The following is a 27,071-nucleotide window of genomic DNA, read 5'->3' on the forward strand; positions in this document are numbered from 1 at the left end:
ACGGGGCTGTGAGCAACCTGATCTAGTTGAAGATGTCCCTGCCCACAGCAGGGGGGTTGGACTAGATGACCTTTAGAGGTCCCTTCCAACCCAAACTATTCTATGATTCTGTATTTTTCCAGCTAATTCTGATGACTTCCTAGTAACTTGTACCTTCAGCCTATTTTGAAAGCTAATTCTATTAAACACTGCACTGGTTGTTAGGTGACTGCTCTGATTTTCTGCCGTGATACTTTTCTTTCTGAAATGCAAGATGCAAACTAACTCATTTCTAGAAACCCTTACCCTCCAAAGTCAGAACATTAGAAAACTAAAGGTTTCAATAATGGAATTCCCTTTACTGTTAACTGATTTAGACCTCACCTCCTTGTTACTTATAGTTCACAAATAAGTACCTTTTCTTTCTGAATACCTTTGTTCTATACAAATCATGCTTACCATCTGACTGCTTCAGCTGCTGTACTTCACAAAGAAATTCCAAGATAAACTGCTACCCCCAATCCTGTAATCTTTCACGTTTAATTTATTTACACCTAGTAGCAACTTGTATTCCCTGTAGCCACTGAAATGTCTGTACATTAAAAAAAAATCCTGATTTTAGTAAATGTGTGCAGCAACAAAGGTGCCAAAGTTCATTGCTCACTTTACAAAAAGAGTCGTAACACATTCTGCAAATACATCTATTTATTGACAAGATCTCAAGCTTGTCTGAGACCATCCATCTAGAATATACATTTCAAAAGCGTATTTGTACATCAAAGACAGGTACAGTAATAACACTTTGTTAGCAAGATTACAAGTTAACATCTTGATTTGGTTAGTCATCAAGATTCAGATTTACAGGAAAGTCCTAGGTATTTACATTCAGTAGGACCTCCAGTCAGTGGGGGTGAAGGAAGGTTTGTCTCACATGAAGTTCCTGTTTGTGAGGACCACACCAGGAGAATGTGACTTCCGTAAGCTCTGATTCACAACGCGATCAACTATTTGTAGCCCAAAGTCACCTGAATCTTTTTGTTGCTCCATAGCACAGATCCACCAGCCACCACCTGACCTGCTTCATTTCTTTGTCACAGTAAAACTGTTCCTGCTTCCCCTGTATTTGCATTTGCTAATATCATACTACTGACCTCCTATGACTTGTCCTGTAGCACTCAATGCAGTGGTCTCTGCATCCAGTTGGAAGTTGCCATTTTTACTCCATTTCAGCTCTTTGGTAATCCAGAATTACTTTTCCACAATGCTGTCCTCACTCTGTCATGTATGAAGTAAGGTTGAGGCCCACCTCTGCAAAGCTCCGATTAAGGTTCATGAGACACCTTTCTCTAGACATCAGAAGAAAATACTGCTACCGTTTTCCTAGTGAATCACCCTCCTGCTCAAGGACACCCATCCGCTTCTGTACCGATACCAGCCACTATCAGACTACCCTGCAGCCAATGAAAGGAAACAACCCTCTAGCCTCTACCACTATTCCAACAACCCGCTTGCCCTACAACCCTGAAAGCACTGCAGTATCCCTCAGCCTGCATGCCCCGTGGAATTTCAAAGGGGCTCCAAACACTTCCAGTCAGGAGTATGCCACGATCCACAGGAAGGTATATGCCAAAGCTGACCTGGCTCCAACTCACCCTGGCTAGGTCCACGTCCTCCCATCCCTTTGGGTGAAGGATTCTGCTCAGACAGCAGTTGCTACAGGCTCCCATAACAATACTGTTTGCTCTTGCATCTCACAGAAGAGGGATTACAGGCATATACTAGAGTGTGGCTTGTACGAGCTTTATGCAAAGGCCCTGAAGGCAACAAACAAGAAAAACGAAGTGGCGTTTAAAGACAGATATTTTAAACTACAGATACTACTGCTGGCCACTTGCAACAATCTGTTTCTACGACATAGTTTTACCTTTACATGGCTTTTTAATACTAATTTTTTGACCCATTCTGCCTCTGGCCTATCACTGCTCTGCCCAGTCTTGTCCCGCCTGCCTTCATACAACTTTGAGACAGTCTGGCTCCTGTCCATCTGATCACTGCCTTCCAACAAAGACAAACCAAGCCGCTTTGCCAAACGGCTTTTATTCACAGGCCAACACCGAAGCGAGAGAAATTTAAAAAACATTTCTGGTAAATCATGAGACAGGCACCAAGCCTTGCATTCTCCACATTACTATGCAGTGGGGCCCACTGTGAAGTAGTACAGTCTGGAGGTGGCATCTGACCTGACATTCCTATTTTCCCTTGGGGCAGCAGTTGAACCACAGAGAGGACAGGCAAGTCACTCAGACTCACACACATAATGTAATAGGACTACGACCTACTCAACTGCACGTATATCATCATATTCTCTGGCAGACCAGGTCATCTAATCTGTGGCACCAGACTGGCCAAACAGCGCAGTACATGACTTGGTTCAAATAGCAGAAATGCACACCTGAACCTGGGCCAGCACCTCCAACGCCACACTGTGCTAGCTGAACCATTCATACACGCTGGCAGCTCAAGTGTTCTTAGAGTCACATTGTCAGCTAAGTTGATTACTGCCACTGTACTTACAAGAACCACCCCTGCTCTGTGCTGCAATGGAAGCAAATAACCTGAAGGAGCTGCCAGTAAATACTGGTACAAGCACTGAACAAAATAATAACTTCCTCATGTAGCTACTTATATCCCACATTTGGAACTTACCATCTTTGCTCATCTCCTGGGCAGTTAACTTTCTGCACTTGCACTTCTGTTCAAACCAGTTTAGCTGCTTAGATGTCCACATGCAAACTTTGGGAACTGAGATGAGATCCAGACCACCTCCTCAATTAACTTACAAGGTAACATTAAAAACAAAAAACCCCACACACCAAGGGAGTCATAGGTTGTGCATTCCCAAAGGATCACGAGAATTCGGCTAGATTGCTAATGCTAACACCAAAATTAGGGAGAATGTTTTTCTCAAGTCAACCAGCTCTGAATAAGGGCAACTGATGTGTAAGCAAGCAGGCAGGACACAGATATGGCCATTTCTACTATCTAAAAGTAACTTACTACTTTTGACTAGTCATGGGTAGACAGACACAAACAGCTAAGATGGAGTAGCAGGAAACTGTAGGGAATAAATTCAAGATGTTCTAATTCATGCACAGCACGTATGCACCAGCCTGAATGAAGAAGTCAAGTTTCAGCCTATATTGAGGGGTGACCTACTTCAAATATCTCCTCTTGGGAACAGGAGATCAAGAGTATGACCAAAAGCCAGGCACACAGCAACACTCAATCGTAACTTGAGTTCATTTGGTCATGAAGACAAGCCCTTAAGCATTCAGTTCCAATTTAAATCACAAGTTATATATACAGGTTAATTGAAACACTTCCACATTTAATTTAAACAAAATAGGTTTTATCAGAAAGTTACACAAATCCCAAAAGCTTTATTTTTCAAAACCATACTTTATTTTTAAAGGCTAAGAGAAGTATTCAGAACTATATTTCTTAAGCAAAAAGATTCACATTTCATTCTGCAGGGTCATTAGTTTGAGAAAAAGCATTTGGGGATTTATTTTTTGCAACTGTTGTTGAGTACCTACACCAATCCAGATTTATTTAAAAATGGTAACATCAGTTATGGCTTAAGATACAGAATTACAAAAGAGTGACACAAATGTTGAGACTCAAGGGGTGAACAGGTAACTATGGTCGTTTTTCCACAGAAAGATAATGTTTTAGCTAAGACAAACAGAAGCAACAACTGGCTTTATTGGTAGACAAATCAACTGAACGTCATCAGCACAGACACTGCTTCAAGGATACCCATGCTGTTAATCCACAAGTGTTAGAAGAATGTTCTGTCTGCTCCAATTACTTCACCTTTTCCTCTGTATCACAAGCCTCAAAAACATGGAAGCATGAAACCACGACAACAGCTTTTTGTTGTTTTTTTTTTTTTGGGGGGGGGGGGGGTGTTTTTTTTTTTTTTTAAAGAAAAAGATACAAGAAAAGATGGAAGACTACAGTATGCGGTGAAGGAAGAGTCATCACCTCTAAAGAGACAGCAGGACTTTGGCCAAGAAATTTTAATCAGTAAGCGTGTAAGGACTCAAACCGACTCAGAACCCAGAGCTGCAATTTTGTTGGGTATTCTCCCCTTCACTGATTTGTAACTCTGCATTTACATGTTCTGGATGGCTTGCATTCATTGGGACAGAGGTAGCAATGGGAACGAGATTCCTTCCCTAAAGTTTCGAAATAGATGAAACCTGGTAAGCATGGCCCCAAGGAAGGGTGAGTGCAACCAGCTGAGGACCTGCGCCAAATGGGAAAGGACAAGAGCACAAGCACAGACAGTAAGCTGCTCTCCCATACCCAGACTGATAAATAAAATGTTACATAAAGGTGCTGGACAAGAATTGAGCAAGTAACAAAACCTCTGTGGCCTCTGCAGTATGTACTTCATGCCAGGTTGTGCAAAGGATAGGACTGTACCTTTGCTGCACAGTTGTGGTGATCAAAATATTACATTATTTGCAGTACTGCCAGAAGTTCCAGTGTGTAACTAGCTAGCATGGTTATACTGATAATTTTAATAGCTATATAAAGTCAGTCACCCATTTAAAAAAAACATAAGGACTTGTATTTGCAGACAATTCCTTTATCCAGTTAATTCTTCAGACTTGTCCCACCTTTTCTATTTGAGACTAGGCCAACTTTTCTGTCCTAAGGGGATTAAGACAGACTTCAACTGTTAAAGTTCCTTCCTCTTTGCTCATTGAGAGTAATTAAAAAAAAAAATCCAAAATAACACAACAGCAGGTCATTCAAAGGAAACTGTCTGTAGTACTTATAATAAAAGGTTGCAACTCTTGGACAAGGAGGGGTGGTTTAAACTAGGTCATCTGAATATAATTTGAGTGCTATAAACCAATCATCGAATAAAGTCAATGCTTGGGGCTAGAAAGCAGTTCTCCTTAGAACACCCCGTTTCTCCTCTTAAGAAGATCAGAGGTACAATGGTTTGTTTTATTGCAACACTGGTTAGCCAAATCCAATCCTTCCCATTCAGATACGATTTTTAAGAACCAGGGATATTATGGTTTACTGCCAAATTTGGCAGACAATTTACTGATGAGATTCATGACCTTCGGATTGTTCTGGTACTTGGACATATTTGCTGGGTTCTGGGCAACATCTTGGAATGCAGCCATAACTTCTGGATCCTGCAGGGCAAAAAGCAAAAAAATTAGGGCATTTATAAAACAAGTCTACAAAAGTTAGTGGTTAAATGGTTCCAACATGAATCTAGTCTTGCTCAGCTTTTCACATGACAAGACTAGATTAGAGTTTTGGGCAAGAGGTCTCTAAAGAGAACCCAATGATATCGTGCATGCTGTTAACGCTGCATCAGTAAACACCAGAGTCATTACTGAACTTGTTATAGTAATAGCGCAATGTGTGAGAAGGAGGATAAGGTAAGAGTTCTTTTTCCCCAAAACAGGAGCCATCAAACACAGCCACACCTACTGGATTATTTCTATTCAAGCATCTTCAAATGCACTTTGAAGGAGGCAAGAGCTCTATGTGCATAGCACATATGATAGGATAACCCTCCTCCAAGCAATAGCTGTTACTCATCCCTTTCACCTCTGTTCCTTCTAGCAGCAGAAACTTTAATCTGCTAGACTGAGCAGATGATGTGGCAGCGTTTGGCTTTTAAAAATGCATTAATTCTCAGTTGTTCCCCACCTCCTCTGAGAAATCACAACTGGAAGAGAACCTTGTTATCTCTCATCACACTACTGTGTTGCAGTTAATAAATACATTTCACATATACATTACAGTCAGTGGTCAAAAGAATACCAACTTCATCTTCTATGTTTAGTATGAGAAGCATTAATACTTTTTTCTGTACTTCTAGTACACCTTTGGCCTCCATTAAACTAGAATTGTTTTTACTCATTTTACATGTTCGTGTTTTGAACAGTGCCCTTTAATAAATCTGTATAGACTGATTTTATATCTCAGCCTGGAAAAAGGTTTCCATTATAAGCAACTTCTGCCAAGATTCAAGTTTTCTTTAATCCAGCTAAAGTGCAAGCAGTTTATTATGTCCAATACAAATCATCTGCATCAGCTGTTCTTTCTAGCACGTTTAAGTAGTTTCATTGAAAGATACAACCTTCCCTAGAATTCAAGCCCATTGCTACCGCAGATGTATTCTTTGGAAACCGTCAAAAACCAACTGGTGTTCTCAGAGCTGTCTGTGCTACTACACCACCACCCTGTATCTATTCTAGCATCAGACAGAGACAAAAGCTGTTTAACAAGTCTGATCCAAAATTGCATTTGGTAGGTGTGGACTCCACTGAAGTAACCCACATGGTTCAGTCATGTTTTATACATGTTGGGAACCAAGAGTCAAGTCTTATCTTTTGTTAGAAAGATTTACAAGTGTTTTGTCTCCCTTACAAATGGAAATCTGCAAACTCTATGAAAAATAGGATGCTGAAATTCAGAAAACAGACACTAGATATATTTTCTCCACTTTACAGGATTCCTATGCAAATAAAAAAAGAAGACTTTCACAACCTCAAACTTCTTGAATTTCCGATTTCAAAATAGGCCACATGACTATAAAGATCATGTTGTGTTGTTAAATCTATGTTTTCATCTGTATATGAATATGGAACAAAAAGCTGAGTAAGCTTAGTCACTGGTTTGTGTCAAAGCACACCTAAATGAATGTTAAATATGCAATTTTATGCTACGTGTTTTATGGTCCTATAAATTCACAGCAAGTAAATTATTTTGTACTTGTGCAACTCCCTGGAAGCACTCAACCTTAGACTGTGTTTATAAAAATCTTTAACACATCCAAGGTTTTGCATTGGTGAGCAATATTATCAGAATAAAGTTTAAGACTGAAGATAACATTTCCATAGGGAAATATTTAGTACATAAGGTGGAATGGAAACCATTGCGTAAACAGTATTAGTGAAACATTCAGTTTTCTAATGCTCTAGTCTTTAGTTGCAGACAGACTAAAAATACTTACAAGAAAAAAGTTATCACTTTTTTTCCAACTTACACATTTTGGTGGAAGTCTGGGTCTAACATATGACTACATATCAAATAAGGAATCCATCTTACACATCACTCCTTTTAAAAAGAACTTACATTTGACCCATGACAGCTCTCCAAAACACAGATGTCATGTTGTGTCCGGAGAAAGCAATTGTACATGCAAGTTAGGAAGTACTACAGAACCCTCCAGCCAAAATAGTAAAATAAGAGAAACACACACACAAAAATTTCAGCCAAGTCTTCTGGAGACAAAAAAGCTCAGGGGCAAATGAGCTAAAATAACATGTATAGAAGTAATTGCAAAAGGTCACAACTACTACCGTTAAGAAGCTATAAAAAGAAACGCAACAGAAGTTTTGCCCCTTTCAGTCTTTTACGTGTAAAAGACTAGCATCAGCCACAATTAAAAAAAAAAAAAAAAAGAAAAAAGAAAAAGAAAGAAAGAAAAAAGGAAATATCCTGAAGACAATAATGGAACCAGGAATCTTCATCAAGAAAGAATTTTTTGTACTAGTTTGCAGAGATTCTTATCTTTATGCCAGTGACAAGCAATAACTTTCATAAACATGTCCATAGGCAGCCATATCTGGTTCTTTGGTTGCTTCTACAGATGACAAGCTGAAGTTGACAGCGTAACCAGTTTAATCTAGCTCATGTTCGGGCACACACAGTTCTAAGGTTTACCGAGACATTAACAGACTCGGGCATATTTCAGTGTTAGCTCATGGAGAATAGTCTCAAAGATGATGAGACACTAGTCACTAAGTCTAAAGAGACTGAGAAGAAGGTCTTTACTCTCAGAATACTCCAGTTTCAGCAGTAACTCCTCACTATGAAAAGCCTCTACATACTGTCAGTTAAAATAGTATCTTAAGATTAATGATTTGGGAGAGACTTGTGTGATTCAGTATCTTCAGACTTTTTTTTGTAACACCTCAGATAACCTACATAATAGCTGCCAGCTACCATTATCCCTCAACATATTCCATAGCTGCACTGAGCAGAAGCCAAGCAGTAGAAACTACTGTCTTTTAAGACTAGAGTTTACACTGCCAATTCAGAGAGGACCAGAACATAGTCAGTCAGACATTTTAGGAAAAGAAGGCAGTGCAGACATAGGTGAAATGCTGAATAAATCATATCTAGATGTAAAGTTTGTACAAAGAGGTCAGCAAGAGACTCAAGGCTTTGCTGACAGGTTCTACATGTTAAAGCCTGCCTTCATTATCAGAAAACACTGTCAACACACACTCTTGCAACAGAGTCCTACACTATGTTGGGGTATGTATAATCAGCATGCAATGGAGTCTTCTTAAAGGCATGTGGCAAGCGCTTAATATTTAGCTGCACCTCAAAGCTGTGTTTTCAGCAACTCTAATTTCAAACTCCTGTATTACAGCATAAATTAGCCAGGTAATGAATACAACTATGAATGCAAGTAATGGGGTTTTTTTGGATGGTTTGGATGCAAGTCAACATTGCTGACTGTGGCAGCCTAAGTAAAGGCGCATTTCCAACTGCCAGAAACCATTAAGGGAACCCTTGAACTTTTGCATGGAAAGTGATGCCTTTTTTGTGATTTCAGAGCATACCAAATAAGGGTCCCTTATGATGCTTTTATTTAGATGGGGATCATAGCTGTTCAATGAGCTGAGAATAACACGTAACTCTAGTTTAACCACAGCAGTCCAGAAAAAGTAACACAACACTTCTGTACTTGATCATATTAGTATGCAAATATAACTGTATAGCTCAGATTTTTCCTAGCCCACCTGCCCCTAAAACTGATGTTGTCAGATAAGTTCTATTTAATCTGCTGGAATATTTTTCTTGTGCAAAAGTAGTCATGACATTGAGCAATTAATCAAGCCCACTGGGGAAGTAAGCTTTCTGAACATGAATTTAGAAAATGCCAGATGCAGAACTATTCTGATACTACTTTGCCTTTGGCAAAAAACAAACACTTAATCCCCTAAATAGAAAGGCAATATCTCAATATTATTGTAATATATTGTGTTGCAACAATACTAACAATAATTTTTTGTTTGTGCATAATTATCTTGCCACAGTGTGTGCACATTCAAAAAGGAGCAATTAAATTATACCACGTGGAAAACAACCATTCAGGAGACTCAAGAGATGAAGAACTCTATATAGCACATAGTTTTGCCTATCATAGGCGAGTATGGGGCGGGGGGGGGGCACCTTTAATTAAGCTCCCCATCAGTTTGAAAAATAGCTAACATTGATTCTGGACAGCCTGATGCCACACACACAAGGAGAGAATTTCACAACAGAAATAAGCAAGCATCCCATTGCTATCCAGAAGATCACATCTTAGCTCATGGGCGCTGTTCTTCCCTCATTCAGGACATTTAGCTTTGATTTTAACAAATACTCACCTGCATGGCCGCAAGGACTTCTGGATCACTGAGAATCTCATTGAGACCCGGCATACCTGCCATTCCTGGCATACCTCCAGGCATAGCCCCAGGAAATCCACCTGCAAACCCAAGACAAGAAGAATGCATGATGACAAACATTTAATTCATCTATACAGGAGGCTCACTGAGAGAGACCAAGACATACTTCCTTTGCCACACCTCTAAAGCCATGTCTTCCATAAGGCTACAGCTGCTCCTCTGAATGGAAAGCAGGGTCTTTGCCTTCTCTTTGTGTGAAGACATACATCTTATTTCATCCATGTTTTTAACCCAATTGAATAGGAGGCTTGTAATGAGTGTCAGATTCTAGCACCTTGTACACAGATGCAGTTACTTTTCTGGTGAACTTAAATCAGGCAGGTTTCAAGCCCAGGAACACAAGGAGTTTGAATGCCTGGGGTGAACAATTCAGGGCAAAAGCAGATCAGTAGTAGTACGTCCCAGGCACATTCTACATTTGGCGGGAACTTCAGGTTTGAAGAAATTGTACCAACAAAGGAAAAAAAAAATCCCTGAAGCAAAATGCTTGAGCTTCCGTTTTTGAATCCTTAATCAGCAGCTACCCCAGTTGTGCTGAGCAGGGTAGATATGGTCTCTCTTTGGTTCCCCTGACAAGCTGATCTGGTAGGAGCATGCACACAGCCTACCTCAGCCACGTCTCAATCTTCAAGAGCATTAGTACTTACTCTTGTTTCTCCCCAATTTATTGTACCCAAAAATAGCATGGAAAGCCTGATTTTCGTGGAACTGTTCAAGGACAGCTTTTCTATAAGGTAAACTGCACAACCCCCTTTGAGAAACTATTCTGTTCAACAATAGCTTGCAATCAGCACAGATTTCCCCAATATTCAATCCAAATTTTCAACTTTCGAACTATTGTTCTTAAGCAGAATGGGTCCAAGGCACCCTGGGTAATTCAAAAAACATTTTATACTAGTTTTTCAGCACATATTATAAGCAAACACTGCACCTTTGTTGTCTTCTCAGACCTAAATCCTTTCATTCTGTTACCCATCATTACTGATTGCTGTCTTCCCTCTACTTGCTACCCAGCATCAATCCTCTTTAAAAGAAAGAATCCCATCCCTCTTCCCGCTATTGCTCGAAGAGTTATTTGTAGACAAGTTCTAAACTTCATCGAGTATTTTCCTCTCTGTCTTGAGAACAAATGCTATAAAAACCGTGGTTATGATACTCCACACGGAAGCATATAAACATATAAAACTCCAACAGTCACCTCTACCTCAAGTATTGGTGCTTAAAAATAAAATACCTGGGAAGCCGCCTGGGAAACCACCAAACTGAGCTCCTCCTGCCTGTCGTCTTGCTTCTTCCTCCTGCAGATGAAAGCACATCATTCCACACAAAGCAATGGAACTACAGCCTGTTTCCTACTGCTCAACTCATTTTAGGAGAAAAAAAAATTGCTGAGACTGTTTCAGCCAGGTGGGCTATCGCAATAAACAAACAAAGCACTTCACTATTTCTTGGTGGTGGTTTTGTACATAGTGATGTCTACTCTTACTTTAGTATGTTTTTGTGGGTAAGTTATGCAGAGTATGTTTTTACTGAATACCATAAATCATAGAATAGAGGTTGGAAGGGACCTCAAGGATCATCTGGTCCAACCCTTCTTGGCAAAAAGCACATTCTAGACAAGATGGCCCAGCACCCTGTCCACCTGAATCTTAGAAGTGTCCAATGTTGCGGAATCCACCACTTCCCTGGGGAGATTATTCCAATGGCTGATTGTTCTCCTCGTGAAAAATTTTCCTCGTGTCCAATCGGAATCTCCCCAGGAGTAACTCGTACCCATTACCCCTCATCTTTTCCATGTGACTCCTTGTAAAAAGGGAGTCTCCATCTTCTTTGTAGCCACCCTTTAAATACTGGAACATGGTGATAAGGTCTCCCCCAAGCCTTCTTTTCTCAAGGCTGAACAAACCCAGTTCTCTCAGCCTTTCCTCATATGGTGGCCCTTCTCTGGACCCTCTCCAGCCTGTCCACACCATTTTTGTATAGCGGGGACCAAAACTGAACGCAGTAGTCCAGGTGTGGCCTGACGAGTGCTGAGTAGAGTGGGATAATGACTTCTTTACCTCTGCTGGTGATGCCCTTGTCGATGCAACCCAGCATCCTGTTGGCTCTCTTTGCCACAGCAGTACACTGTTCACTCATACTAAGCTTGTTGTCCACCAGGACCCCCAGGTCCCTTTCCACAGCAGAAATATGAACTATATGATTTGTTTTAGCTCCTCAACTTACATTTTTAGAACTAACTCCCACCCCCAACATATTAAAATACATCAGTAAAGCATGAGGAAAAAGCAAGCAAACTGTACCAGGAAGTGAGGAAGAGAAGCAAAGTAGCAAATTTGAATTTAAAACCTCCCACTTCGGGAGACATAAGTACTTTAAGTGAAAACTATTCTGGTACAGTCATATAACAAGTGACTTCTAGAAATACAGGATGAGTAGAGATTCCTGAGCCTATTTTTCTCATAAGCAATAAAAACAGATGCAGTACAATGCCCTCTTCTTGAGATTTATTATTGGACAAGTAACCAAGACAGAAATCAACTCTCTAAAATTTAATTCTAAGACTTAAAATATAAGTAATTCTTCTCTGCAATTCCTTTTAAGCAAAATAACTATGATACTCTCCAAATTATTAAGAAATATTGAAGTCTAAGTATTCACCCTTTGTGCTCTCTCATGCTCCTCCCGTGCCTTCTTCACTCTCTCCATTCTTTCTTTGATTTCCTTTTCTTCACGCTTCCGCTCATATTTTCGGCGATGTTCTGCAATTTTCTGAGCCTGTCACAATAGAATACAAAGATTTCATACACACTTCTAGCATACCACACAACGTATTTCAATACAAAATAGATGTAAGCGTAACCATCTGCTTTTACCAGTTCTTAAAAATAAGATTTGACTTCACATCCTAAAAGCCCCTTTGTTTTAGGAGCCATTTGCTACTTCCTCTCTATGGCAATCAGTTACTCATGTCTAATAGGCCCTAATTGGATTCACCAGAACATGCACTCTAGTATACTGATTTGCTATAGAGCTCTGGGACTTGCACCGTAGTTAGAACTTAAACACATTATCATTCCATGTCTCTTCATGCTTTTATGCTAAAATATTAATTTCTTCAGGGCTAAAACCAGCAACTGCCCCACAAAAGGGAATTTTCACTGGCACAATAATAGGAAGTGTAATTCCCTCTGCACGCAGACACATTTTAGCTAGTGTTATTGCTGTTCCAGGTGCCTTTGCAGCATATACAGCTAGACATAAGCAGACCAAAGAATACCCGAACCAAAGCAAGAAAGGGCTGGTGGGGAGAAAGTTTGCTTCCTATTAGTTTTTTCCTCAAGTCTATCAAATCTACAGCCCCAGCAGAGGAGAGTATTTAGCAATGAACTGCCCAAGGCCCCTCACTCAGGGCTCATTTTAACAACAGGACTGTAGCACCACTTTCCTGAAACCAGAATGTATCCTTATACAACACTGCAAAAAATGGTTCATGATTTCACAAATTGTGTAGGATGGTTACCCTCTAACACTTCTGTAACTAAAAAACATAGCAAAATCAAGGTTCAAGAACAGAGATACTAACTACTACTACAATGGACACTTTTCTATTTTTCAGACTACCCTTTAAAACAAAGAAATTATTTTATAAGTAGTGAAGTTTCAATACAACTTATTTTAGCTAGGAGGTATTCGTTCCATACCGCATCATTGTTGAAGTACATCTGCCAGAGAAAGCACACTGCAGGCAACAGGACTGACTAATATTGAATGCAGTACGAGTTATCAGAACCTGATGTTATGGCCATTAAATAGTTCACTAAGAGAGAGGTAAGTTGTGGTGTTTTTTTTTTTTAAACAAAACATCAGAGTTTCCAAAGTTTTAAGTTGCACTGTTTCTAACTATTTCTCTAAATGAACTAAGCATTTTTAGAATTAACAGACTTCCAGGTGAAAGTGCTACAAATTAAAAACTGCTAGAAAAGCTTGAAGTGAATAAATTAGGTGCACGTGTCATCTTCACTTATTAAAGATAAAAAAATCACCCATGAAAAGATCATACATTTTTCCTTGAGCTACATATACAAATTCCCCCACAGTTGGCAAGTACACCTCAGTGTATTACAGGCATACTCTGCTGTTTCTGTGCATGGACGGATTAACTGGGAAATAAAAAGTTCCCCCTCAGCCAAGCATTAAGTGTATCTCTTATAAAAAAGGTTGAGACCTAAGACCTAATTAGATTTACCACGGATCAATAGTCTCCAACACAGAAGACTAATAGATTGTAAGATGTTTCAATTGCTGTTTTGCTGGAGACAGTGTCTTTTACAAAAGTGTGGTAGTAAAACTGAAAGCTGAAGTCATTAGACACAGGAATGTTTATGCATGTGGTGGGTTAACCTTGGCTGGCTGACAGATGCACTCACTAAGCTGCTCTCTCACTCCTCCTCCTCAACAGGACAGGGAGAGAAAATAAGATGGAGAAGCTCCTGGGTTGCGATAAAGACAGGGAGATGACTCATCCACTACCATCATGGGCAAAACAGACTCAACATGGGGAAGATTAATTTAATTTATTGCCAATTAAAAATACGAGTGCAATGATACGAAACAAAGACAAAACTAAAGCCACCTTCCCCCCACTCCCCTTCTTCCCAAAGCTCAACTTCACTCCTTCGTTTCCCACTCTTCCACCTCCTCCCCCCACCCCGAGCAGCACAGCGGGATGGGGGCTGTGGTCAGTTCTTAACACTGCACCTCTGCCACTCCCTCCTCCTCCTCACACTTTTTTCCTGCTCCAGCGTGCCTGCCCCGGGATACAGTCCTTCACAGACTGCTCCAGTGTGGGTCCTTCCCACAGGCTGCAGTTCTTTAAGAACTGCTCCAGTGTGAGTCCTCTCCTCAGGGTACGGTCCTTAAGTAACAGACTGTTCCAGCATGTGTCCTCCATGGGCTACAGCTCCTGCTAGAAAACCAGCTTCTGTGTGGGCTCCTCTCCACGGGCCACAGTTTCTGCCAGGAGCCTGCTCCAGTGTGGACTCTCCATGGGCTGCAGCTTCCTGCAGGGCATATCCCACTTGCTCTGGTGTGGGGTCCTTCATGGGCTGCAGGGTGGTTATCTGCTCTACCGTGGACCTCCATGGGCTCAAGGGGGACAGCCTGCTTAACCATGGTCTTCTGCGTGGGCTGCAGAGGAATCTCTGCTCCTGTGCTTGGCATACCTCCTCCCCTTCCTTCTTCACTGATCTTGGTGTCCGCAGGGTTGCTTCTCTCATATTTTTTTTCCTTTACTCTCCTCTCTCTCACAGCTGTTGTGCTGTATTTTTTAACCCTTTCTTAAATATGTTATCACAGAAGCACCACCGGTGTCGTTGACTGGCTCAGTTTTGGCCAGAAGTGGGTCTGTTTCGGCTCCATCTGACATAGGGGCAGACACATGTCTCTTCTTACAAGAGACCAGCCCTGCAGTCTCCACCTCCCCCCAACTTTGCCACATAAACCCAATACAATACAACAGCTGCAATCTGTGGTCTGTCAACCACTTTAAAAGAATATGCAAAACAGATTAAAAAGAAAGCCTGCTATCAACAGTCTTACACAAAAGTTCTTCCTTAGAAAAATGCTGGGGTCAATTACTTGAGAAAAGCTTAAAATCAGTTTTCCAGAGATTATGCTGCCCTCATGGGGTAGACTAATGAAAGTACAAATCACAGCGAAGAATGCTTCTTTTGTAAAACGTGTTTAGGATGAAGCTTTGATCAATTCAGAAACATTTTGGAAAAAAAAATCCATTATCACAGTGTTCTCTTGCTCTTCTGAATGTTTTTAGTCTAGATTCTAAAATGCCTGGCGAACTTCAACTACTTCAGATTCTTCTGTTAAGATTTTAAAAAGGAACATATTATTTCATAGTTCGGCTACATGCCCAGCCCCAGAGACTCACTTTCTCTACACACAGCCATAAACAGTTGTGATTGAAGACATAGAAGTATTTACAAACTCAGTTCCAAGTGTAAGATGACACACCTACATTTCCACATGCCCATAAGACAATGCATATTGGAAGAATTTGAAGGCAAAAATGTCACTCAAGCAGAGGAGGGACTTCCATTACACCTCCCCACTTACTCTTGGTTGCACCTCCTTCAGCATGGCACTAGCATCTTCATCATAATCCAGTTTACAAGCTAATGCAAGATCATGAGCAGCCTCCTCCCAGTGACCCAGAAGTCTGGAATTCAGAAGACACCAACATTCAGACAGGAAAAGCAAACTGAACTCTTGTAGTTCTTCAAAGTATTTACAACCATGCGGCATTCAGTATTTTTACCTGCAGCTATATGGACTTACAGAAGTTTAAAGTTCAATAATCATGGTGCTTTCTGTAACCTGCACACTACAATGCCATTAGAGGATACTTGCTTGCTTCATACTCTTACAGTAACTTTTCCTTGAAGTAAAAATGAGGAAAAAAACCCCTCAATCAGCTAGTCTCAGTTTGCTATAAACAAGAAGGGTCTTAGGGAGAAGATACCCTACCTAAACATATGAAGCACACTAATAAAAATACTCTGCACCACTAGGCACATGTTCAGTGTAAAACTACACATTCAGTGCTCTGTACAAGTCTACGCCACTACTACATCAAGCTTAAGTGGACCCTCTTCACTCAGCACTCAAACATCCTAGCTAACTGGATGCACCATGTCTTAGTTGAAGAGGTCATACAAGTTACTGTGCGCACTTCTTAACTATTCATTTATACAAACAAATAATCAAAAATTTAAGCAAATGGTGGTATTCCTAAGGGGTCAGAGCACTTCTGCTTACAGACAGAGGTGTTAATCCAAACTATGCTCCAGTCTTCTCCCTCTTAGGATCCATGCCATTTTTTAAAACTCTAGACATTAACAAACTACTTTCTGAACACTGTTTAAAATGCCTTTTTTTTTTCCCCCACAAGTTCTATTAGCATTTACTCTTTCCACTTTTATACGGACTGTAAGAAGTGTCATGTTCATTTTTTTTTGGCTGATTTACTGTCATTAAAAAAAAAAGTTTAACTACAGTTGAGGGGGTACACACGCTGGCCTAATGCCATTTTAAATAATTACACTGTGCTTAATACCACTCTTCAATTGCAACAAATGGTTCCCTTAATAACTAGGCATTTTAATTTACTATGTAAAAGAGCTCTAGGATGTAATGGAATAAGGGCAGCAGAGAAATGTTTAAGAATTATAGGTTAGTAAATAAAACCTGAACTAAGTGAAAACAAAAGACCTCCAAATAAATAAAACCCAGTCCTAGAACTCATAATCTTTAGCAAATGATTAGAAAATGCTATTCAGAACATCAGTAAGCCATTAGAAGATGTATTTTAAAAAAAGAGAGAAAAAAAAGACAGTGCCAGAAGGACTACTCATAAATTAATATCAGTAAATCACCATCATCCTTTCTTTCCTGTAAGCCATACACTCAGCACAATGGTTTCTTGACTCACAACTACTGCTGTCAGGTACAAGACAGACAGTTCAGAGACATAGAGAAGGAGAGAATGCATAAACAAAACTGTTCCCCCCAAATAAGTAAAGAGAATATCAAGTACAGGTGCAGTTCATTACCTATGTGCTTTTCCCCTCCATTTGTAGGTCTGTGCCGAGTCAGGATTAATCTTGATGGCTCTGTCACAATCTCTAATGGCAGCATTTGGCTTCTGTAGTTTCACAAAAACACTGTGGGAACAAGAACATTTATTGTACATATTGAAATACCAAGTTACTAACTTAAGCTGGAAATAATTTTGGATGACTAACAGGCAAGCTAGTGAGGTAATACATTTTAAGAGCTGAGTTCAAAAAGATTTCGTAGTGATAATGCAGTCACTGAAATTTAGTCCCCCCCATTCCCCCCACCATTGTAGGTGAATCATTAGCAAGAAGCGAAAGCATTCATTGTTCAGACTGAAGCTTTGTCAGCAAGAATAACTTCAGTGCACAAGGAAAGGATACATAAATGCAAAGGAAAGTTCAATTCCATGGTGTTTGGAGTCTATAGCCTACAGTCTATAGCAACTAGGCTATAGTCTATAGCAACTAGCAATTTGAACAAAACAACAATAATATTGTACATGCCATATTGCATAGTCTTTAGAACAGTAAGACAAAGAAAGCACCAGTTATCATACAGGCTACAAGGATCAACGGCTAGAATGATCAGGAACTACTACTACAAAGGAGATAGGAGACGAGTCATCAAAATTAAAAGAGGCAAAACAGAACACAAACCCAGAAAGTAGCCCCAATCCTTTGTCAGTTAAGTGAAATAACTGCAAATTTTATAATACACAAGCATATCAGATTAACTAGTAGAGCAGTACGTTTAGGAGGTTCAGGCATTTCAAATTAAAAATCTCTGAAGGAAACACTAAAAAAAACCAAAACATCCCTGAATTGACAAAAGTATTTGATATTCAAGTTACTCCAAGTCAGAACTTCGGCCTTTTTACATCTACTTGAAAAAAATTTATCAGCAACTAGAGTGCCTGTAAGTAACCTCATCATTAAGGCTAGTTATAAAGCAAGCACAAAGTCACACATTCTCTTCTAGAAACAAACAGGTGGACAACGTGTCAGGAATCTGTCCCAAAGCTACCTCTCACTGGCTGCTGGCTGCACAAAACCCCTAGTCTCCCAAACACACAATCCCCCCAGAACCAAAACCCAAGTCCACCAGAGAGAGGTGGATTACTCACAGCACTTGATCAGCACTGCTGTTACACTGTATGTTTTACAATACCCTAATATATTGTTTGCTTATTTCTACAATAGACCAAATTGAGGTAACTTTTAAACTTCTCCTTACGCTCGTATTTTTCATTGCTAATCCCAGTCCTGAGAAGATACAGCACTATAAGAGGTTTTAAAAATACTACTATGATGGCAACAACAACAGTGTATTAAGGTGCACAAGTGGTGTCACATGCAAAAACTTTGATATGGAAAGGAAAAAAGAGCAAGGCATGTACCAGTTCAGATGTACTGGAATGGAACAGTTAAAGGACACTAATTAATCACAGGAAAGTCATCAGAAGTTGAACATTTCTTTGAATTATACCTTGCTATGGAAAAGATCCACTAAACTATCAAATCATCCATGGTTAGTGGGTTTTTTGTGTATAAGGAGAAAAAAAGAAATCCATGGGAATTTGTACTTCTGCAACACACACTTGCCCAGCCTTCCTCAAGAATTAGGAAGAGAAAAATGTTTGTGCATTATGAAGTTAGGGCTACCACACATCAAATCTGACAATGTTCCCAATGCATTATCTGCAATCTGGTAGATGTAATTAGCAGTAAGGTGGGTAGTGAATGGGTTCAGAAATAGGTATGTCCTGTTCAAATGTAGGATCGTTGAACAGAAACAAGTCTACTTCACAGTGAAAGAATTCATTTAGCAGGTGCAACAGGGAGAGAATTCACATGATCCACAATTAACTTTGTATCTAAACAGGACATGGTTTCAATCATCACCTTAATCCTAGAAGAAACTTCAGCTTTTTGCAAGTGTTTGCCATCCAGCATTATTCTAACTCAACATACCAAAAGGCTTATTACCACAATGCATTTTGGAACATCATTCTGTTACTTACTCAATATATTACCAAGATTCTTTAGATGGCTGCTTCAGCAAATCTGGTTAATCACATATAAGAGAAAATGCACGAAGTGTACTTTTCTCTTTCCCACATGTGGTTTAAGTTAACATAGATCCTCAAGTTGCCATTATATTTATGTTCCTTAAGGAAAATAACAGAACAGGCAGAAACATAAATCACTAGTTTATAATGATTCACCTTGCCCTCTTGGCGTACAAGATGGCCAAACAAGGATTCAGCTTGATAGCATCTGTGAACAAGTCGACAGCCTTCTGAAGTTCACCTAAATATGAGTACCAATAAAGTTTCAATCATTATGCAGTGAAATTACATCCAAATTGCCAAACCTGCCTTACAGGGTGTTATGTCCCTAGGCACCTCTTAAACAGAACATTATCAACAAAGGAAAATCAATTTCTCCCTCTTGCTATGTTACTGAAGTACAAACTTGAAAATTAATGTTGGAGGGGAGGAGAGACTTTTCCCAGTTAAATTTGTACATTTAACTTTGTGTGCAATCAAATAGGAAGTCACCTCTTCATTACCCAGCTTTTCACTGCATTAAGACAAATCGCTAGAGACACTAATCATAATATGCAGGGAAGCACTATAAAGAACACTTTGTAATTAAGATGCTTCAGTACCTCACTCCCCCCTGCCCTGCCCAAAACTATAGCTACATTGGGAAGACAGCACTTAAAGAAGTTTTCATGTTGTAGATAGTTTTGGGTATACAACAGGAAGTGAGTTTTCTCTTCCTTGAAAGCATTCAAAATGTTCCAAGATATTTACTTCCTTTTTTTAAAAGGAGAACCAGACCTAATGTCCTTGAATATGTACTAAAAAACAATTTATCACCTTCACTTAGAGCATTTATCGCTTCAATCTTCTTCTCATTAGCTTGATCCATCATCTCTTCAGTTACCTAAGAAAATAAAGAAAATGAAAAAAACCACACAAACCCCAAAAGCTGTAGAGTCCAGGACAGTATTACCATGCTAAGACAGCACCAAAGAAGGGAGCTCCAGTTTTCTGATTCCAGAATCTTGTTTTTAATTTGCACTGAAATCATAGTTCAAAAAAAATAACTTTTTGCTTTCTGCTTGGAGACATTAGCCACCATTATTTTTAGCTATAAAACGCTCAAAAGAGAAGTTGAATAATGGCAGATTTCTATGTATCTAGTTTTCACGGGTGTTGTGATAATTTTTTTTGGTGTTTTGTGACCCGATTTTCCTCACTGAACTTTTTGATGGACTCTGACCTTGAATAAGAAAAGACTCTGGTTTTAAGCCAGTAAGTTTTCTATTTAGGAGAAAAAGAGCCAAAGCAACAGCTGGCTACCTAGCTAATATAGTACCCATGCCCCCTCAGCTGCTATCTTTGACTAAACTCAAAACCTCTCCCCTATCTTTCCTACTGCCAGAGACATTGAAAATATTGTGCTTACCTCCACATTTTCATCTCCCATTTCTTGAGGGTCATCACTGTCTGGTTCAATCACTCCCTCATTGTCAATTTCTGGGGGAAAAAACAAAAAGCAAGATTAAGCTCCATCTACAAACAGAGAGAGGATTTCCAGAAACATGTTCAAATTGGTAAAATGTGATAAAGTAATTTATTTTCCACACCTAAGTCGCTCTCTTCACTTTCTGGTTCAGGTGATTTAACTGGCTCCTCTGGCTGTTCCTCTGCTTTGCCCTGAAAGAGAAATGTATTTGTAAGCATACATTATTTTTGACTGATATTCTATTTCCACTCTAATAAATAACAATGCATCAGAAAATTCAAAATTAATCTTCAAAGCATCAGATTGCTCTACAGCTAAACTGTTTCATTTTTAAGATACAAATCTCATTTTTCCTCCTCTCAGAATAAGTCTATCACGCATGCAAATAATTCAGAGCCCAAATTTTGATGCATGAACTTCTATTATTGGTAAACCCTGTCCTTCAAATTGTGTAATTCAATAATAAAAACCAAATAATCCAGATAATACCCAATTCAGAACCAGTTTTGCAACTAACCAACCCTTCCAATCTTCCTGCCTTCCCTCACACATTCTCCAGATCAAAAATTCTCTCAATCTAATACTAATAAGCTAAGGACCTTTAGCAGTGAACAAAAAGCTGGTGTCAATGATCAAAATATTGTTTCCATTTGCCAAGGTCAGAGATCTTTGCCACTTATACATACTTAGAATGTTTTTTCAAATGTTTTCCTATCAACTTCTAACTACATTACTAATTTCCTCTGAATCCCATAACTTAGCATGTCCTGCTTTATCACAAACATAAGCTGCCCGTTTTCATATTCAGTGTCACAGACTATACTCACTACATATACACAATCCCTCCATACAGTTCTAACTAGCCAGTAATTCCAGCATCCACTGTCTTGTTAAATCCAAAAAAAAGCATTCTACTTTCTTCCAAAAGAACGTCAAGCTTGGGAAAATCCTGCTATAAATATCTACAAGTCAAATTTATTATCCCCCTTACAAAAAATGAACAAAACCCAACAAAAAACCTCTTCCACAATACTGCCTTAAAAAGTGATAGTTCAACTGTTCAATTCATTACCTATCATGCTCACTAATAATTCTTCTCATGCAAAGATTGTAATTTAATCCACTAATGACTACAGAAGAGGTGCATAAACAGACAGTGAGAACGTAAAAAAAAAAAAGATATCAAGACTTTGTTTGGCATTTGAATTGCACAGAACATCAGGCATTCAGGATTAGGGAAACGGAGCACAACACCACTTGAAACAAACTAGGAAGCCATCTGTAACAAGTCATCTACATCATGCAATAGGCAGGCTTCAGACCAAACTGTCACACTCGCTCACCCTAGCATATTCACCCACCCTATCTGAGTGAAAATTGACAGCATTTTTTTCCCCTTCTCCTGCTCAGTAATTTTGCAGATAGTCCAAACGTTAGTTTCAATGATAAATTCTTCATATCTCACCTTACTTGTCTCCTCTCTGGAGGTGTTGGGTGGAGCAGGCGGTATTGTGCCTCCCATGCTTTACAGCAAAATAAAGAAGAGAAAAAACAAAACAGTAAGATTATCAAAATAGTGACATGTATTTTATTGATTCAAATCCCGCTGATAATCTCAGCTTTTTGTTGTGACACAAAACATGATGATCCAATTCACTGTAAAACCAGCAAATAAAAAGCACACATCCACCATGCTTTTCTCAGTGTAACCTAATGCACACTATGTCTGTTGGCTCTTTCACCTAGAACTCCACTGTGACTGGTACTCATGCGCATCACACATCACTCACCCACCCTTTGTCACACGGAAAAGCTGCCTCCTTGGCTGAAATGGATTTTCTCCTTAAAATGTAACTTACGTTTTAAGTCAAAACTAAATATTATTATTACAGATATTACTAAAATTAGAATTATTTTTGGAACAGAGGTCAAATGAGTTAAGAGAACCCTAATGGCCTAAAATGCTTATGCAATTAAAAAATTGCTGCCTGGAAAACAATTTCATTTCTCTTATGTATTGCAATATTCATGCCTTTCCTTAGCTGTAAGTTAAGGAGCATTCTCTGTATAGACAGCATTCTTTCAATACAGAATAAACTTCTATATTATATTAACTTTGGTTAGCAGCCAGAAATAAGCATAGGCTGAATTCTCCAGCTGTTTCATATAACATCTAATCATACCTAATGGCAGGCTGCCACAAGGTCTACCATTCCCATCCATCCTCTGCCCCGCATTCCCCCCTACTGATAGTTTTCAATTGCTCTGGCCATACACACTCCAAAGAGGAAAAAAACATTTCTATCAACTCAACAGGCTCAACCAACTCCTTGGGACCCCACACAACTGGCTAGACGTGATGCAGGGGAGAGGAAAAGGAAGCGGGCAACAGGCAGGAGGAACTGGAAGGGTGCAGGACTATCTGCTTTCAGGAATTAGTGCAACATAAAACTATATCCTAAGGATGAGATCCTACAGCTTCTTAAGTCAGGCTGCTGCAGTCCCGTTCTCCCCTCTTTCCTCCCTCCTGTCACCAGCACCATCTCACAGTCAGGCCCCAAGCTGGCTGAAAACAAACCTGGATGGGGGGGGATAGGACGGGGACAGGGACGAATTGGGGGAAGAGAGGGTAGAAGAGGGAAGAGGAGGTGGCAGGATTGACAGGTCCTGGCACAAGGCCCTGCAGCAAGAGGCAAGGAAACAGCACTACACTACCTCTAGTTCACAAGGATAAACTGTCAAGAAAAAAACCCCACAAGTTACAAAAAAAGGCATCTTCTGAAGCTATTGCAAAAATCTACACGTGTCCCTGGAATGTTGACATTACTTAACCTAAGTTATACTGCAAGGACTAAACAACTGCAGTCTGATAAATCGTTACAGAGCTAGGCAAAAAACACAGTACATGTAGTAACTGTTCCTCCTAAATTTTTACCCTTGTAGGCTGACAATGGGGCATATCATTCTCTACCAGTCTGTAAAAATCAAAGAGTTTTCCCTATGACTATAGGGACTGTCTAGAGGAGCCTTGGAACCTCACTTCTGCTAGGAAACTACAAATTCTGAAGCATTTTAGTAGTGCTAATAGCTAATATCCAAGGTAACACAGTCTTCACAAGTTAGGAAGATTTTTTTACTAATCTAACATCTAATGCTTGTTGGCAACACTTTTTTCTTTCTCTTCTTTTTTTTTTTTAAACAGTAAGACTCTTTCAAAGCCTGGCTTACTGGAAAAAGACTGAGAACCCTCTAACTCAAAAAGGTCAATAAGATTCCCAGCTTCCAATCATGTATTTAAGAACAGCTCAAGGTAAAAAAACACAGGAATCAAATTCTTAGCAATTCCAAATTACTGATCTCAAGATCAGCTGGTTTTAAGTCTGACAACTTGAATCATCTCAAGGCTGAAACAACTTTGTCAGTCTCCTCTGCCCTCTTCACGTCCTCCCTGAAAACTATCCAAGCTTAGAACAGTCTATGAGATATGTTTAACCAATATATATACACATTTTAAAATATGCTATTTCATGAACTGCCAAGGCTAAACAGTTTCACTCCTAGTCCTTGAAAATGTTTTTACTACGCAGTTATCCTCTATTGAATCTAGAGTTACAATCCCAGAACAATTCAAAACCAAGTTACTCTAAAATCATCCCTTAAAATACTATTTTATTACAATGATTGAATGCACAGCAAGGATATGCAAAGTTTGCAGTGTCTTTAACCTCAACGGTATACAGAGATGAGACACTTGTAGGAAAAGGCAGGCACTGAGCTGTATAAGTAGTGCACACACACACAAAAAGATTTTAAAATTAAACCTTTGTGCTAAAATAGAGTTGTGCAATACCAGTAACAACTCTTGGGAGCTGTCAGGACTCCATTGCAACAATGACTCCGTACTTCCACTCATCACAATGATGAGAAGTGCTGCTTTTATGACTTGTTGGAAGAACTGCAACTGCTATTTCTGCATCCACTTTCGTCACTGACAGCAAAATTATATTTAGAGAGAAACTGGATTACCAAGAATTCAAAAGGGTCAAAATCTATCTGAACAAAACAACAATAAAAAAGGCAAAAAGCTCTGTTCATCAATTAGGGATTCTGTGCTTTACTTTTAAGGACTGCTATAGGTTTTTTTTCTCAATTGCAGGTTTTTGAAACATGTTCCCTTTAATGACTCATTTCATAACAATTCAAGTCAAAATATTTGTATTTTTATGCAATTATGAAGAAGCAGGCATGACTAAAAGGGATGTCAAAACACCTTCCAAACATAATCAATACACTAGTGTATGCTTTCTATACAGAGAGCATCTAGATAGAAATTAAATACAGCAGCTAGACAGAATGAAGGTTAGAGGATAACAAGTGCATGAAAACAGATAAGACTTAAGGTTTCTGATGCAATATTAACAGCTAGTCAGAAATAAAGCATCCCATTCTGGCTTTACAAGCAATTAGTATCATTCAAGTTAGATCATTAGCTTTACGAAAAAAAAAAAAAAAACACAAATCAATCACCAGAATTTTAGCTGAAAAATTTAATGATGGATTTCAGTATCATTTAGTCACTATTCTGTAATCACTCACATTACCTTGGTGACTAAACCTATGTCTTTTAGATTAATACAGGTAAGCCTGACAGAGATATCAGACTCATCAAGTTTATTTCCACCTGAAGCCAGGCCATGCTAAGTTTCAAGCAGTTTCCAAAGAACAAGAAGGCCCTGTAAATGCACTTAATAGTCCTACTGCAAACAGCACTACTATGGAGGGGAAGAGGGGAATCCGCCAGGCTTCCAGACAGTTTGACATGAAAAGGAATTTGGCTACCACTCCAAATATCCAAGTGTATAACTTACCCAAATATGTAACTCAAATATGTGAAGAAAACCAGAAATCTTGAGAGCTATAGGAGATTCTACTCCGAAATATTTTTTAACTTCTGAGATAAAGATACCCAGTGAAGACTTTACGTGGCAAAGACATTCCATGGTTCAAAACCTAATTTTATACTTATAATACAAGCACCCTTCTATTAACCAAATACAAACTCTAGAAATTAATCTGGAAGTTAGAGCCCTCCCCATTAACATGGAGAAAGTTAGAAATCAGATGATCACCTTTCCAGTCCTAACACTTTCTTTGGCCAATAGAAGTCAGTGTTCTTCCTCTCCCTCCCAAAATACTCTGTTCACACCTTCAGAATTACGCCACCAAAGAATGGAAGTAACCTAGGGTGAGGCACTGAAGTCTTTTACGCAGTAGCAAAAGGAACCAAAGACCCACAGTAGGATAAAATAGACATGCATCTCCTTCCTAGGCATACGTGCAGCTACTGTCAGTACTGCAAAACCAAGTGAAGTTAAACAGGAGTGGTTTTACAACCACGCTAATATTCAGACGCATAAAAAAGCTTAAACATCACTGTAAAAAAAACCAAATAAATAGTTCATTGTAGCCATTTTCATTATATGGCATACTGTGAAATGCCCATACTTATATATATATGCACATAAAGCCCCACTAGTTTTTCAACTAATTACAACTAAGTACAGGTACAGCAGAAAGTACAATTAAAATACTTTCAATTAAAATTTAAAGCAAATTTTCTAAAACAAATCCCAGTTTGTCACTAGACAGAATCTTTTCACTTCCTCTTTCATAAAAGGTGCACCTGCAAGGATTTTCCTCACTTCTCAGAGTCCTTTAGAGTAGCGAGGGTTGTAGGTACGAAAGCCAAGCAGAGGTACCCCAGCTGAATACAGGGGTTCTGTGGGTTCTCTGCCAGCAGCAAAGGACCTCAGCCCTTCCAACCTGGTGCTTCTGGGCACTGAGGGTGGAACCCAAGGATGTTTGTGTACTGAGAAGCGTCTGCTGTGACAGGCCACACGTGCACAGGCTATGTGCAGTGTAAACAGCACACATTTGAAGTGCCTCACAGGGGAGCAAGATTTCAACTACTTGATACATGAAACTTCCAGGGCCAAACCACCTTTTTGGCCAGGAACTATTCCACGTGTTAAACTGTCAGGTATTTTATGCTTTTGGGTACCAGGATGTAAATCGACACCACTCACCTCCCCATAAACTCGGCTCCTTTTAAGACAAGCTAGCCAACTCTGCTGCATAATGCGACAATTAGCTCGGTAAGTATTACTCTGGGGCTTCCCAGCCTGGAAGCTGAGACACCGAGATGGCCGGGGGGCAGGCTTTTGCAACGGGAATAGCCAGAGTTTAAAAAAAAAAAACAACAACAAAAACCACAAAACAAAAAATAACGAGTCTTTATAGCGCTCGAGTTGTAATCCCGGCGCGCCCTGCGGCGGGGAGGGAAGGGAAGGGA

General features: G+C 39.5%; 1 protein-coding gene across 1 annotated transcript; it reads right to left on the bottom strand.

Annotated features, from left to right (window-relative positions):
* Positions 1-669: 669 nt before the first annotated feature.
* ST13 (suppression of tumorigenicity 13 (colon carcinoma) (Hsp70 interacting protein)) lies at positions 670-22,254 on the bottom strand. The gene is made up of 11 exons (XM_009321850.1): positions 22,185-22,254; positions 20,841-20,910; positions 20,660-20,730; positions 20,068-20,134; positions 19,408-19,492; positions 17,177-17,287; positions 15,681-15,783; positions 12,210-12,326; positions 10,783-10,846; positions 9,468-9,568; positions 670-5,201 (listed from the first exon to the last, which is right to left on the bottom strand). The coding sequence occupies exons 1-11, from the start codon at positions 22,239-22,241 to the stop codon at positions 5,073-5,075; spliced, it is 975 nt and encodes a 324-aa protein (XP_009320125.1). The 5' UTR covers positions 22,242-22,254; the 3' UTR covers positions 670-5,072.
* Positions 22,255-27,071: the final 4,817 nt, after the last annotated feature.

Source organism: Pygoscelis adeliae, unplaced genomic scaffold, assembly GCF_000699105.1.
Source record: "Pygoscelis adeliae isolate BGI_AS28 unplaced genomic scaffold, ASM69910v1 Scaffold60, whole genome shotgun sequence".
NCBI classification, from domain to species: Eukaryota; Metazoa; Chordata; class Aves; order Sphenisciformes; family Spheniscidae; genus Pygoscelis; species Pygoscelis adeliae.

Coding starts and splice junctions, on each gene's coding strand:
- ST13 (XM_009321850.1), bottom strand. CDS start 22,241: ATGGGAGGCACAATACCGCCTGCTCCACCCAACACCTCCAGAGAGGAG. Junction 9,569..10,782: donor TTTCCCAGGCGGCTTCCCAG/GTATTTTATTTT, acceptor TTGGGTTTGCAG/GTGGATTTCCTGGGGCTATG. Junction 5,202..9,467: donor AAGTCCTTGCGGCCATGCAG/GTGAGTATTTGT, acceptor TTTGCCCTGCAG/GATCCAGAAGTTATGGCTGC.